The sequence below is a fragment of the Ornithodoros turicata genome, chromosome 4 (assembly GCF_037126465.1).
Source record: "Ornithodoros turicata isolate Travis chromosome 4, ASM3712646v1, whole genome shotgun sequence".
NCBI lineage: Eukaryota > Metazoa > Arthropoda > Arachnida > Ixodida > Argasidae > Ornithodoros > Ornithodoros turicata.
The window spans coordinates 36,345,849-36,360,773 of NC_088204.1; the positions used below are offsets into that span (position 1 = coordinate 36,345,849).

Sequence of the window (14,925 nt, forward strand, 5' to 3'; positions counted from 1 at the left end):
TCTACCTTCTGTTGAATTTCTGTGACCCTGTTGCGCACAAACTGCGGCCAGCGGTTTGCGTCCGCTCGTATCCATTGCAAAGCAATCATTCAATCTGTCCAAAAGAAATCGGAGGTGGTGAGCTTGAAATTGTCCCGCAAGTAGCTGGCGAGACGAGCTGACATCAGCGCACCAAGTAGTTCCATACGAGCTAGAGTAACCTCCTTCACTGGTGCTATTCTTGATTTTGCTGCGATCAGTTGTGTTTTTTATCCGTCCGCGCAGCCGCCGAGACGTAGATAAACAACGGTACCGTACGCGCCGGGGCTAGCATCACAGAAAAAGTGTAGTTGTGGCTGGGTCTCAGTGCTCATGTCCGGTAAGTAACAACGTGGTATTTCAATGTCTTTGATATCCTGAAGCTCGTTGTGCCAAGCGCCCCATTTACGAGCGAGCTCATCTGGTAGCGGAGCATCCCACTCCAACCCGTGCTTCCAGATTTCCTGTAGGAGCATCTTTCCGGTGACGGTGTACGGAAGGATGAAGCCCAATGGGTCATATATTTGTGCCACAGAGCGCAGCACCTGTCGTTTCGTGGTCATGCCGTTGTACTCTCCTGATGTGCGGTGGAAGTCAAGTGGGAGAGACAGCGTGTCCTGCTCCTGGTTCCATGGAATGCCAAGTACTTTCGTTGTGTTTCCAATCAAAACAGCATCCGGTTCTGACTTAAACTTCTCATGCATCGCATAACTGTTCGAACCCCATTTTTGGAGCTTCATGGAAGCCTTTCCAAACAGCTGTAAGGTTTCGGTGTACATCTCCGCTGCCTCCTCCTTGTTCGCCGCACCAAAAATAACGTCGTCCACGTAAATGTAATTTTCAAGTATCCATGCTAGTCTCGGATGCTCGCTGGCGTGCCGCTGGATGTGGTGCTGTAACGTGGCTGCCAGGAGGAACGTGCTAGGGGATGTGCCGAAAGTCACCCTAGTCATGCGCCACGTTTCAACGTTAGGTAGTAGCTGGCCGTCTACCGGCGTGGTGCTGTACCACAGCAACCTAAGCGCGTCTCTGTCATCCTCGTGTATGGCGATCTGTAGCAATGCCTTCTGTACATCCGATACCAAGGCTACTGGATAAAGGCGGAAGTTCATAAGTAGTGGCATGATATCCGGATTTAGGTTGGGGCCCGCGTTCAGATTATCATTGAGCGAGCTGGTGCCAGCTACATGAGAGGATGCATCGAAGACGATCCTCATCTTTGTAGTTATTCGATCCTCCCTGATGACTGCGTGATGCGGCATGTAGTATATGTGTGCTGTATTTTGGGCCTGATCCATTTCCTGGGTAACCTTTTCTGCTACTCCAGAGACAAGATATTCACGTATGGCTGCGTCCTATCTCGCCATTAACCCTTGTGACTTGATTAGACGCCTCGTGACTTGTGAAAGACGTTTCTTCGCAATGTGCTTGTTGTCTTGCATCGACACAACTGGTTTCCACGGTAAGGCAACTGAATACCTGTTGTTCTTCAACTGAATGGACGTCTTGAAGTTATCGAAGTTAGTGATGCTGTGCTGCGTCTGTCTCATCGCAACGTATGCCGATGCTGTACAAGTTCCAAATTCGCTCCATCATGTCGTTCACCGCTTCGCGATGTTGGCTTGCGTGCAACACAGTCACCGTGTGACAGCTTGCTGTACGCACCCCGTTCGGTAGAGAGCATGGTCCTTGCAGCGTGCAGCCAAGTGTCGTTTCGACGGCTTGTACACCTTGATACACCGGAAGAGTGCGCCCGGTAACAAATTCCCAGTAGTGGTCCGCACCAATCAGAATCTCTATTTGTTGACGTAGGGCACCGTCGCGACAGTCGGCTATTGCCAGCTTGTACTGCTGCATATGCTCTTTGATGACATCAGGTGGAACGTCCAAGACTTGAGAGCATATCTGTTCCACCACCAGGGCTGTTATCTTTTGATGTTCACCTCTTCCATGCATAGTCCTTAAACTGAGCTCAACTGCTTCCAGTACTTCTAGACGGTTGTGTTGAACTCCGAATGCCCCAATGTAGATGTGCTCTGTGCGAACGATCTGACATCCGAGTGCTTTCGACAAGTGACGAGGCGTCTAACCAAGTCACAAGGGTTAATGGCGAGATACGACGCAGCCATACGTGAATATCTTGTCTCTGGAGTAGCAGAAAAGGTTACCCAGGAAATGGATCATGCCCAAAATACAGCACACATATAGTACATGCCGCATCACGCAGTCATCAGGGAGGATCGAATAACTGCAAAGATGAGGATCGTCTTCGACGCATCCTCTCATGACGCTGGCACCAGCTCGCTCAATGATAATGTGAACGCGGGCCCCAACCTAAATCCGGATATCATGCCACTACTTATGAACTTCCGCCTTTATCCAGTAGCCTTGGTATCGGATGTACAGAAGGCATTCCTACAGATCGCCATACACGAGGATAACAGAGACGCGCTTAGGTTGCTGTGGTACAGCACCACGCCGGTAGACGGCCAGCTACTACCTAACGTTGAAACGTGGCGCATGACTAGGGTGACTTTCGGCACAGCCCCTAGCACGTTCCTCCTGGCAGCCACGTTACAGCACCACATCCAGCGGCACGCCAGCGAGCATCCGAGACTAGCATGGATACTTGAAAATTCCATTTACGTGGACGACGTTATTTTTGGTGCGGCGAACGAGGAGGAGGCAGCGGAGATGTACACCGAAACCTTACAGCTGTTTGGAAAGGCTTCCATGAAGCTCCAAAAATGGGGTTCGAACAGTTATACGATGCGCGAGAAGTTTAAGTCAGAACCGGATGCTGCTTTGATTGGAAACACAACGAAAGTACTTGGCATTCCTTGGAACCAGGAGCAGGACAAGGTCGTGCTGTAGACTGGGAGGTGGTGGGTTCGAATCCTATCGCCGGCTGTGCTGTCTGAGGTTTTCCCTGGGTTTTCCGAAGACTTTCCGGACGAATGTCGGCACAGTTCCCCCTGAAGTCGGCCCAGGACGCATACTATTCCCCCTGTCCCCCACTCCTTCCTGCTGTCCTCTCTCCGTCTGTCCACATCTGTACGTCGCTCATAGCCACCGTTGCTTCGCGGCGCTAACACGCAATCAAAAAAAAAAAAAAAAAAGGAGCAGGACACGCTGTCTCTCCCACTTGACTTCCACCGCACATCAGGAGAGTACAACGGCATGACCACGAAACGACAGGTGCTGCGCTCTGTGGCACAAATATATGACCCATTGGGGTTCATCCTTCCGTACACCGTCACCGGAAAGATGCTCCTACAGGAAATCTGGAAGCACGGGTTGGAATGGGATGCTCCGCTACCAGATGAGCTCGCTCGTAAATGGGGCGCTTGGCACAACGAGCTTCAGGATCTCAAAGACATTAAAATACCACGTTGTTACTTACTGGACATGAGCACTGAGATCCAGCCACAGCTACACGTTTTCTCTGATGCTAGCCCCGGCGCGTACGGTACCGTTGTTTATCTACGTCTCGGCGGCTGCGCGGACGGATACAAAACACGAATAGCATCGAATCAAGAATAGCGCCAGTGAAGGAGGTTACTCTAGCTTGTATGGAACTACTTGGTGCGCTGATGTCAGCTCGTCTCGCCAGCTACTTGCGGGACAATTTCAAGCTCACCACCTCCGATTTCTTTTGGACAGATTCAATGATTGCTTTGCAATGGATACGAGCGGACGCAAACCGCTGGCCGCAGTTTGTACGCAACAGGGTCACAGAAATTCAACAGAAGGTAGAGAAAGATCGATGGAGATACGTGGGAACAGAAGCAAATCCAGCCGACTTGTTGACGCGAGGAACAAGTTCCAAGAAATTCCTTCAGTCCAAGCTGTGGTGGAAAGGACCACCATGGCTGGCGGAATCTGATGACAAATGGCCATCTCCTGAAGTCAATGAGATGACACGCACTCACGTTCATAAAGAGCAGGTTGTGCTCCAGACCATCGCACCATCGTGCTCGGATCCATTGATGGATCTGGGACGATTCAGCAATGTCAATAACCTCCATCGTGTAACAGCGTGGATAATTCGATTCACCAAGAACTCCAGAGCAATAGGTCGGATGAACGGTCCCTTAAGCGCTAGTGAGATTCAACAGGCCGAACAAGAATCTGCATCCGCGGACGAAATCAGCGCACTCGGAAGCAACAATGCACTTAAGCGAACATCGAAGTTGAAAGATCTAAGGCCATTTATTGACGACGACCGCATCCTCAGGGTTGGAGGACGAATGGGTGGTAGTCGGCAAACATTATCGGAATGTCATCCAATCATACTGCCAACTCACTCGCATTATGCGCGCCTTTTAATTTTACAGTCCCATCAACAAGTTTTCCACTGCGGAGTGCGTGACACTTTAGTGCAGCTACGCGAAAGGTTCTGGATACTCCGAGCACGCCAACAAGTCAAGCGAATACTATGAGGTTGCGTGACATGCAGAAGAAACGACGCAAGGCATCTGACACAACCTGATGGCCAACTTCCACCTGACAGAGTGACGATGAGTCATCCCTTCGAGGTCGCCGGCATCGATTTTGCGGGACCAGTAATGTTGAAGCGAAGAAGGAACTACCACAAGGGCTACATTGTCCTCTTCACTTGTGCCGTCACAAGGGCTGTGCACCTAGAGCTGTGCGAGGACATGTCGGCGATCAAGTTCTTGCAAGCCTTCCGAAGATTTACAGCTCGTAGGGGAATCTGCCAAACCACCTACTCTGACAATGCCTTGGCGTTCAAAAAGGTCGCAAGAGAAATTCGGGACATACAGAGGATCTTAACGGACCCACTAGTGCAGGACTATTCTTCACGTAACGGAATCCGCTGGAAATTCATACCGGAGCGCGCACCATGGTGGGGTGGCTTTTATGAAAGACTGATAAGATCCGTAAAATCAGCATTGAGGAAAACCCTGTCCAGGAACGTCGTAGACTTCATCGAAATGCAAACTCTGCTGGCTGAGGTGGAGGCGCTGATGAACTCAAGACCTATAACCTTTGTTTACAACGAAAACTCCGAGCCGACACCACTCACTCCAGCAACCATGATAATGGGAAGACGTCTACTCGCACCACCATCGACGGAATCCACCACATCGCGGAACACATTCCATGACTCATCGTCCACGAAGATAAGGGAGACATGGAAAAGACAGCTGCACTACCTCAATGCAGTATGGAATAGGTGGCAGCAAGAATACCTCTCGGAACTACGTTCTGCATACCACTCCAAAGGGGCAAACGACTGCGACGTTCGAACACGGAGATGTAGTTCTCGTCAAAGAGCCCAACTGTCCCAGGCTTCAATGGAAAATGGCCCTCGTTGATAAAGTTTTCACAGGTTCAGATGGACGAGTTAGGGTATGTCTGATCAGGACTCCTGGTAGAACGACACTCAGGAGACCCGTCCAACACCTCTACAAGCTCGAGTCACAAGAAAAATAGCCGAAATCTTGAAACACTACGTCGTTCTCATCTGTGGGTGGCAGGCTGGTGAATACTATGTTGAAGACGACGACTCAGCGCCTGCACGCCCACGCGATTGCTCACGCTTATTCATTCTTCTCCTAAGCACCATCCAATAAACATCGTCACCTACTTGCTCTCCCTGTACTGTATTCCAAAGGTCCGGCAGGGTGCCAAAGGAAGTCAAGTCACGACAATAGAGGAGACAGACGCAACAACCACTTTACTGCGTGAGTGCCGGATCTCAACTAAGGAATAATCGCACGAACAGTCAGCACGAGCAGGGCATAGACAGGGCTCGTCGTTGTCAGCAGGTGCCGCTACAACTGTAACACATGCTTGTAGTGTTCGTAAGTGAATTGTCACACATATGTGTAGAAAGCCGCTTAAGGAGCTGGTGTCCCTTGTAACTCCTCATGAAATTAAGGCATTTTGTTAGGTTAGCATGCTGCTTGTCCACCCTTGAACATTAGCATTCCGTTGCGATTGAGATCGCGACTTTTTACCCACTTGGAATTTGCGGCAATGAGTGCATAGCACGGCGGATAACGTTCGGTGTCCCTCTTCTTATTTTTTGTGCGAAAAAGTCGTTGAGTACATGTACGGGTCGCTGGCTAGTACATGTAGCTGCCTATCTTAATATTTTCAGAGCTTCCGTTTCTCCCTAGCAGTAAGAAAGTGTGCACAATTTCTTATTGATGTTTCCTTTCTTTGTATGAACGCTCTTGAATGGCGTACAAGACAGTCTTACATGAAAATCGTCCGGTGGTCCACCGCAGTTGATATTGTCACGAAGCGAAATGGGTCGGCGAGTCGTCGAATAAACAGCGAACGGTTTATTAGACTACTTGGTAGCAAAACACAAGAGTGATAGCTCTCTGAACACAACTGAGTCCAAAGAATGAATGCTCCAGTTTGGAGCGCAAAAGCATTTAAGCGTCGCGCCGAAAAGTCTAGAAACAGCACGTGCGTTTGCCAGAGAGTAGGCGATGTGTCTGGAAGCTTCTTGCTATCTTCTTCTGCATGCGCCGGGATGAGACGTACCGTTTCGTGCCTGCCCTGGAAGTTTCGCGATGATGATTCGTGGCATTGCCCCCTCCATAGACATGGCATCGTCTCGATGCCTTTTCTTCTCTTTTTTTTTTTCATCTTGTTTCCTTCCAAGCAGTCTTCAGCGCTACCTGCTGTAGTACGGCTTGAGTCGAACGACGTGAACTATTTCAGTCCTCGGGGGTCGTCGAGAGGGAACGCTGCCCTCAGGTACCACTTCGTAATCCAGGTCTCCAATGCATCGAAGTACTTTGTAGGGACCGAAGTACCGCTTCAGTAGCTTCTCGCTCAGGCCTCGTTGTCGAATCGGCGTCCAAACCCATACCTCGTCTTCTTTCATCGACGCGTTGTTGTTGACCAATCCGTAGTCTGGCCAGCTGGCGGGTTTCTTCTGCTCGCTGTGTGAAGTCCATAGCGTCGTTTTCCGCATCACTGGGTTCGTGGGGCAGCATCGCGTCCAGCATAGTCGATGCGTCATGGCCGTGTGCAAGGCGGAACGGTGTGAATCCCGTTGTTTCCTGGACAGCCGTGTTATAGGCGAACGTGACGTAAGGCAGTATTTCGTCCCATGTCTTGTGCTCGACGTCGACGTACATCGAAATCATGTCGGCAGGGGTTTTGTTTAGGCGTTCGGTGAGCCCGTTGGTATGCGGATGGTACGCCGTTGTCCTCCGGTGAGGGGTGTGGCTGAGTCGAAGGATTTCTTGTGTTAGCCTGCTTGTAAATGCCGTTCCCCTATCGGTGATTAAGGCGGTCGGAGTTCCGTGCCGTAGTACGATGTTCTCGATGAAGAACTTCGTCACTTCTGTTGCTGTGCCCTGTGGAAGTGCCTTAGTCTCAGCATAGCGTGTCAGGTAGTCGGTGGCGACGATTATCCAACGATTTCCGGAAGACGAACGTGGGAAGGGCCCGAGTAGATCCATCCCAATTTGCTCGAACGGCGCCGACGGCGGTGCGATTGGCTGAAGGTACCCAGAAGGTCGTACCGGCGGCGTTTTTCGTCGTTGGCATTCCCGGCACGTCCTTACGTAGTGGTGTACGGTCTTGGCCAGTTTTGGCCAGTAGTACTTTTCCCTTATACGGGCCAGTGTCCGGCTGTATCCCAAATGACCTGATGACGGTTCGTCGTGACAGGATTCAAGAATCTCGATGCGCATGTCCCCAGGCACAACGAGAAGCCACGTAGCGCCTTGTGGTGCGTGGTTTTCTTTGTAGAGGACACCATTACGTAGGGAAAAACTTGGGAGTGATCTTCTGAAGATGGGAGGAACATTGTCGGCGCGGCCCTGCAGATAGTCGACGAGTGTCTTCAATTCGGGGTCGTTATACTGCTTGGTAGACATGGTAGTCGCGCTCATTAGACCGAGAAAGGCGTCGTCGTCCTCGAGGCTGTTGTCCTGTCGCTGGAGTGGTGCTCGGGACAGGCAGTCGGTGTCGTTGTGTTTTCTTCCTGACTTGTAAGTGACGGTTACGTCATACTCCTGTAATCGTAGGCTCCATCTCGCTAGGCGTCCTGAGGGGTCCCTTAAACCAGCCAGCCAGCACAGAGAATGGTGGTCTGTTACCACCTTGAACGGCCGTCCGTACAGGTAGGGGCGCAACTTTGTGATGGCCCATATGAGTGCAAGGCACACTTTTTCGGTCGTCGAATAGTTCTTCTCTGCCTTGGTTAGCGTTCTGCTTGCGTAAGCGATGACACGTTCAACGCCGTCGTAAAGTTGAACGAGCGCGGCTCCTAGACCATCGTTGCTTGCGTCGGTGTGTATTTCTGTTTCGGCGTTTGGATCGAAGTGGGCAAGCACGGGTGCGGTCTGTAGACGCGTCTTCAATTCATCAAACGCCTGTTGCTGGGCTTCACTCCAGATAAACGTGGATCCGTCCTTTGTGAGGACATTCAGGGGTGACGCAATTCTTGAAAAGTTTGGAATGAACCGTCGGTACTAGGCACAAAGGCCAAGAAAGCTTAGAACGTCTTTCACGTTAGAAGGAACACGGTAATTTGCGATGGCCGCCGTCTTCTCGGGGTCGGGGCGTACGCCGTCGCTGCTCACGAGATGGCCGACAAATCTGAGTTCCTCGTAGCCGAATTGACACTTCTGAGGCTTCAACGTCAGCCCTGCAGTTCTGATAGCCTCGAGGACTTGCTTTAGCCATTCAACATGTTCTTCGAATGTTCTTGCGAAGACGACAACATCGTCGAGGTACACCAGGCAGGTTTGCCACCTCAACCCGGCGAGAACTGTATCCATAACACGCTGGAACGTCGCTGGTGCTGTGCAAAGGCCGAAAGGCACAACTTTGAATTCGTAAAGTCCATCCGGAGTGACGAAGGCAGTCTTCTCACGGTCCCGTTCGTCGACTTCAATTTGCCAGTACCCCGTCTTGAGGTCCATGGAAGACAAAAATTTTGCGTTTTGAAGGCGATCGAGCGTGTCGTCGATGCGCGGTAACGGGTAGACGTCCTTCTTCGTTATCTCATTGAGTTTCCGGTAGTCGACGCAGAACCTGAGTGTTCCGTCCTTCTTCTTCACTAGTACTACCGGCGATGTCCACGGACTGGTCGACGGCTGGATAATGTCATCACTTAGCATCTCTTCTACTTGCGTTCGGATCGTTTCTCGCTATTTGCAGGAGACCCGGTACGGCATGTGGTGAATTGGACGGGCCTTTTCGTCGACGATGATGCGGTGCTTCGCAATGGGCGTTTGTCTTACTTTCGACGATGCAGCGAAGCAGTCACTGAAATCGTTGAGCATCTGGAGAAGGGTTTGCTTTTGAGTTGTATTGAGTTGAGGGTTTACGTCGAAATGTTCGGCCTCGTGTTCCGTGGTGACCGCGATGCGAGCAGTGTCCATCAGGCAAACATCCGTGGTGGCGTATTGGTCTACGATGACGGCTATCGTGCCGTTCGCCAGGTGTTGTGGCTCCAGGTTGTGGCTCCAGGCTCCAATTTGTGACCAGGAGTTCGAATATTCCTTTCTTACGGGCACAATTCCTCTTGCTATCCCAATTCCTCGTTCGAGGAGAAGTTGCGTGTTGCCTTCAGCCAACAAACAGCCACTCGGTGCTCTCTCGCACGTAGCGGTCACAAAGACTGACGACAAGGGAGGCAGGTTGACGTGCTGAGTCGTCACGGCGGTTACGTCAGTGTTTGCGCGTTTCTCCGGGGTTATTCGTGCCCACCACTTGTCTTCTGCTGTTTCCGGCGTTTTAAAAGAGATAACTCCATTTGTGAAGTCGATGATTGCTTCGTTTTCGACTAGAAAGTCCATTCCGAGTATTACATCCCGTGGGCAGTTCGGCAAGACGGCAAAGCTGACGACGTGCTGGATGTCACGCACTTGTATGACTGCCGTGCATCGGCCAGTCGGTGTTACGACGTGTCCACCAGCAGTGCCGATGTTAGGCTCATCCCACTTCGTTTGCACCTTGCGAAGCTTCTTAGCCAACCTACCACTTATAACAGAGTCGTCGGCTCCGGTATCGATTAACGCAATCATCTCATGGCCGTCGATGAGTATTTTCAGGTTATTGGTAATTTTTCGAGCGTCGTGTTGGTGCTGCGTTGCTGTTCATCGAGTTGGAGGAATTGTAACTTGTCGTCGGTCCGCAGCTTCACCTCCCGGAGCTGCAGTCTTCAGTTTTCCCGGTTAGGGCTGCGCCACACAGGTCGTCTTGCCGGTGACGGTGAACGTGCTCTTCCTGGCGACCTGCTGCGGTGGGGGACGCTCGGGGACAGGTCGCGTCGCGAGCCAGCAGAAGCATTCTGCTGCCGTAGATAGTCTTCAATTGGGGCGGGGCGACTACCGCGCTGGGGGCGGGGGGCGTCGGGCGAAAAACCGGGAAGGCCGAGTCGTCGGTAGGGACATCGGCGACGAGTAGGTGGCACCTGTCTCAGAGCGGCGGCGTAGGTTGGTCTCGGTACTTCGGCGTCGGGGTTGGCGGTTGACGATGTCTGGATTGCCTGCTGAACCTCGTCCTTGATGATCGCACCGATCGAAGACAAAGGGTCTTGAGCCTTCTCAGGACAGAGGAGAGCTCGTACTTCTTCGTGTACCACCTCTCGAATCAGCTCTCTGAGCGATCCGACGTCGAGGCCAGCGGTCGTGGAGAAAGCCCCGTAGCCCTGGTGTTGTTGGTCGACGGTAGCGCGAGAGAGCAGGGTCCTCTCAATGCGGACGGCTTCGTCCAGAAAAGCGTCGGTCGTGGCGGGTGGATCCCGGGACAGGGCGTGAAAAATTTCTTCTTTTACGCCCCTCATGAGTCGCTGAACCTTCTCCTCGGATGCTTTGGGATCAGCTCGCCGGAAGAGCCGCAACACATCTTCAACGAATCCTGTAACGCTTTCGTTTTGCAGCTGGATCCGTCTCTGGAGCAGATGTTCAGCGCGTTCAGCTCGTTGTTGAAAAGCGAACGCCTCGCGGAGTTTGCTTTTGAAGACGTCCCACGACGTGAGCGAAGTCTCCCGGTTCTCGAACCATGTCTTCGCGGTGCCTTCCAGGGAGAAATAGACGGTGACGAGCTTCTGGTCGTCACTCCAGTTGTTGAACTTGGCGATCCGCTCGTAGTGGTAGACCCAATCGTCCACGTCGTCGTAATACGCCCCGCTGAATGTCTTCGGCGACCGTGCAGGGTCTATGGGCGTGGCAACAGGTTGCACCACTTAGGTACTGGTCTCCGCAGTCATCTTATTCTTGCGTTTAGAGGGTTCTAATGGACCGAATTCTGCAGGCAGACCAAGCTGTCTTCTGCTTTGTCGCAGTTGGTCTTCCAGGCCGTTGAACAAGGGATACCCTGCATCTCCACCAGAAATGTCACGAAGCGAAATGGGTCGGCGAGTCGTCGAATAAACAGCGAACGGTTTATTAGACTACTTGGTAGCAAAACACAAGAGTGATAGCTCTCTGAACACAACTGAGTCCAAAGAATGAATGCTCCAGCTTGAAGCGCACAAGCATTTAAGCGGCGCGCCGAAAAGTCCAGAAACAGCACGTGCGTTTGCCACAGAGTAGGCGATGTGTCTGGAAGCTTCTTGCTATCTTCTTCTGCATGCGCCGGGATGAGACGTACCGTTTCGTGGCTGCCCTGGAAGTTTCGCGATGATGATTCGTGGCAATATGTTCGTTGAGTTTCAATAAGTGATGATACATCAGACCTTGTATGGCAATATTGAACTTCTGCTCATTCGACATCGTTGCAAGAACTAGTAGAAGAAAATAATTGCGTTGCCGTGGTAGTTGAACATATCATGTGATAAGATTTTATGTACTTTCCATCTCAGATATGTGTAATTTCAACAAATCCGTAATGAATCGTGCGACATAGACCGCTTGTATCTGATAATTTGACCTCACTGCTTTCTTGATGAATGCAATGCCCAATGCAATGATTGCAATTACATCTGGTCTAGTGTATTTCAGTTATTCGTTAGCAAACCTCAAAAACTCCGCCATCAATCCCAGTGACCCTTCCGACGTTGATGTGCAGATATTTTTATAAGCATTGTAGATGTGGCATATAAATTATTGCATCTTCAATTCTGTAGTTTGTACCATATATCCGAATACGACCATGTCTAGGACGTATTGAAATGCACCGATAATGAAATCGTTTCGCGGCTCTTCCTTTTCGAAGCAGTTCTTTATCACATCTTCCCATGACTCATATTAGCGTGTACAAAATCTGTCCATGTCTTCAATGTAGTGCAATTGTCTCTTCTGTTTTCAAGTGCGCGTCTATACTTAATTAACAGCATATCTATGCTAATTTTATCGTTTCAAAATTCTCAGGTTTAGAATGTTATTACGACCGTTCTTGGGCACCAATAAAACATTATTTTTATTATTATGTATTAATTGTGTCTGTCGATTTCCTCTATAGAAAAACTTTTAAATATTTCTCGCTTGCTTAGAAAGTTCTGAATAATTGATATTGGATTGAATGACTGAATAAACCTGAAATAATTATTGTCTTGTCTTTGTTTCAATTGGTCACTCGATTGACATCAGTAAAAATAAGCTGAGTTAGGAATGCCTCATACTTCTGAGTTGTGTTTCACATTTATTTTTCTGTGTGGTTCTTCCTTATAGAACTTTCTGTTGCAAGATATTACAAAAATTGGTGTAATTAAATTTGTTTCTAGTTTCTGATTGAGTATTGTTGCTATCATTTAATAATTTGGACTTTCTCTACATGTTCAATAAAAAATATTGCCTCTGTACAAACTTAGCCGACTATGTCATCCACTTTGACGAAAGACTTCCGTTTCAAGGAAAGGATGCGAACAGATAGTGATCCCCACGAATAAGACCGACATCTATTTGCGCTGCACAATAAAATATATCGCCTTTGTACGACCTTATCTGACCTCGATAGCTCCCTGTTTGCTTGAAGAAGAAATATAGCTCTCAACTCTTTGAGTGATAAAGCATGCGCAGTGCTTTGGCCGTATATCCGAGGGATAATATGTCTCTAGGCTTTGGAGAAAAACCGAGATGTTCAGGTATCGTACTGAACCCATGAGTTGGATGCCTCTGTCAAAGTAAGGTTTGTATTGTTCGTTAGAATGAAAATTGTATAGTACTCGATTAGATTAAGTCACGAAGATGATTTTATGATGGTTCAATGATAGATTATTTTCCTTCATTGATGTTTACGTGGCGCCGCTTAGAGTGAGTTCTTCAACGTTAAGTCTGTATTAAATTCGTCTTGCTTTGATTGTCAGGTCTGCAGGTGTGGCTCTCTATTAATGCTAGCTGTTGATTGTGACGTTTCTCATTATTTCCTTATGTCTATGCTATTCACTTAATAAGAAATTGATTAATTAAAAGTCGCGTATTGTTGGAATAATCGACTTATCTTCCCTATTGTGCTCGAAATGTTAACTGTCACAAAACAGGCGTACGCCTCCCGTCTTCAACAAATCAGTGGATATATTATTAGAGCTGGTTGTTGGCTAGGATCGTGCTATGTGGTGAAGTTCATTTTTATCATATCTATTTTCTGTGTTGGATTCATAAAACAAAGTAAGGCTTGTAGGCCCTGTTAGAATGAAAATTATGTAGTGTTCGATTATATTATGTCACGAGGATGATTTGTTTCTCGTTTTTGTGATAGATTATTCTCCTCCTCTGTTGTTTTGATTAAGAGTAACTTCTTTGATTAAATGTGGTGTTATAGATTTTATTTCCTCTTGTGTTGGTGTCGTTCTTGTCGTTCGTGTCCCAAGGTCTTCCGAGGTCTCTGCTGTTCACAATTAATTACATACATCTATCAGAACTTGTAATTAAAGCTGCACTATGGTGGTCACGTATAGGAATATAAGACTTTTTACAATAAAACTTGTAATTTTGATTGTAATCGTATTGATTAAGAATATCTTCTTTGATTGAATGCAGTGTTATAGATTTTATTTCCTCTTGTGTTCGTGTCGTTCTTGTCACTCATGTCCCATTGTCTTTCCATTGATTCAAGTAGGGTTGTTGATATTAAAATGTATATTTTTCAGATTATCTGGTGTGGCCTCAATACTGTATGTATTACTGAAAATAGAATACGATATTAAATGAGATTATTGTTGCAATAATGACAGTGTGTTGATATTAAAATTATTTTTTCAGATTATCCGGTGTGGCCACAATACTGTATTCATTATTGAATGCCAATGTAGTTTCATATTATAATAAGTAAGGTCATTGGTGTGGGGCTCCGTAAGTGAACAATTGGTAAGCAATGTGATGAATGTTGATATTATGTTTTCTTTCAGAATCTGATGACTTAGAATATTAATAGCAAATAAATTATGTATATTGTTTACATGTACTGTATTGTGTTTTGTTTCTTCTGTTTCAGGTGGTGAAGGATTTTCAGCTGGGTTTTTCTCCTTCACCTGATTGGCATCACTATTGGCACAATTCCCAACACTATTTGCTTTAATAAATACATTTCAACTTGATTGGCATTATAATTGGCTTGAACAAATATATTTTTACTTGTACTATTTGTGTATGACTCCTTTTTGCATGTCTATGCATGTTATAACCTCGCAGAGAACCCTCCGCACACGCGCCGCGCGGGAAAATATACGCGAAGGACTGAGGGCAGGGCCCAGGGATCCAGGTTGCTAACTGGACACCCCTAGAGTACGACAGGACCTAGCACTACTGCTGCGATTATTCCTTTAAGCCTTAAGCCGTCTTAAGCCTTTTCCCCGTCGTGTGTTGTATGCGCTGTCGTGTGTATGTGTGTGTAATTGCTTAGCAGTGCCTTGCAATTTTCACACGCAAAAATTCAGCGTATATCGCATTATGCTGCCCGAGTAGAAGGACGCGTAGTATACGCTTGGTCTGCGCTTTCTTTGCCCAGGGACAACGCAGC

The 14,925-nt window shown here is 48.5% G+C and overlaps 4 protein-coding genes across 4 annotated transcripts; 3 read left to right on the forward strand and 1 right to left on the reverse strand.

Annotated features, from left to right (window-relative positions):
- Positions 1-248: 248 nt before the first annotated feature.
- Positions 249-1,235, reverse strand: LOC135392335 (uncharacterized). The gene has a single exon (XM_064623052.1). The coding sequence runs from the start codon at positions 1,233-1,235 to the stop codon at positions 249-251; it is 987 nt and encodes a 328-aa protein (XP_064479122.1).
- Positions 1,236-2,274: 1,039 nt separating this feature from the next.
- On the forward strand, positions 2,275-2,892 carry LOC135392336 (uncharacterized). The gene has a single exon (XM_064623053.1). It carries the CDS (start codon positions 2,275-2,277, stop codon positions 2,890-2,892), a length of 618 nt encoding a protein of 205 aa, XP_064479123.1.
- A 719-nt stretch (positions 2,893-3,611) lies between these two features.
- On the forward strand, positions 3,612-4,460 carry LOC135392337 (uncharacterized). Its single transcript, XM_064623054.1, has one exon. The coding sequence runs from the start codon at positions 3,612-3,614 to the stop codon at positions 4,458-4,460; it is 849 nt and encodes a 282-aa protein (XP_064479124.1).
- Positions 4,461-4,538: 78 nt separating this feature from the next.
- On the forward strand, positions 4,539-5,360 carry LOC135392338 (uncharacterized). The gene has a single exon (XM_064623055.1). It carries the CDS (start codon positions 4,539-4,541, stop codon positions 5,358-5,360), a length of 822 nt encoding a protein of 273 aa, XP_064479125.1.
- Positions 5,361-14,925: the final 9,565 nt, after the last annotated feature.

What these genes read in the sequence shown, in the direction of transcription:
- LOC135392335 (XM_064623052.1), bottom strand. Translation starts at nt 1,235, where the DNA reads ATGAGGATCGTCTTCGATGCATCCTCTCATGTAGCTGGCACCAGCTCG.
- LOC135392336 (XM_064623053.1), top strand. Translation starts at nt 2,275, where the DNA reads ATGAGGATCGTCTTCGACGCATCCTCTCATGACGCTGGCACCAGCTCG.
- LOC135392337 (XM_064623054.1), top strand. Translation starts at nt 3,612, where the DNA reads ATGTCAGCTCGTCTCGCCAGCTACTTGCGGGACAATTTCAAGCTCACC.
- LOC135392338 (XM_064623055.1), top strand. Translation starts at nt 4,539, where the DNA reads ATGAGTCATCCCTTCGAGGTCGCCGGCATCGATTTTGCGGGACCAGTA.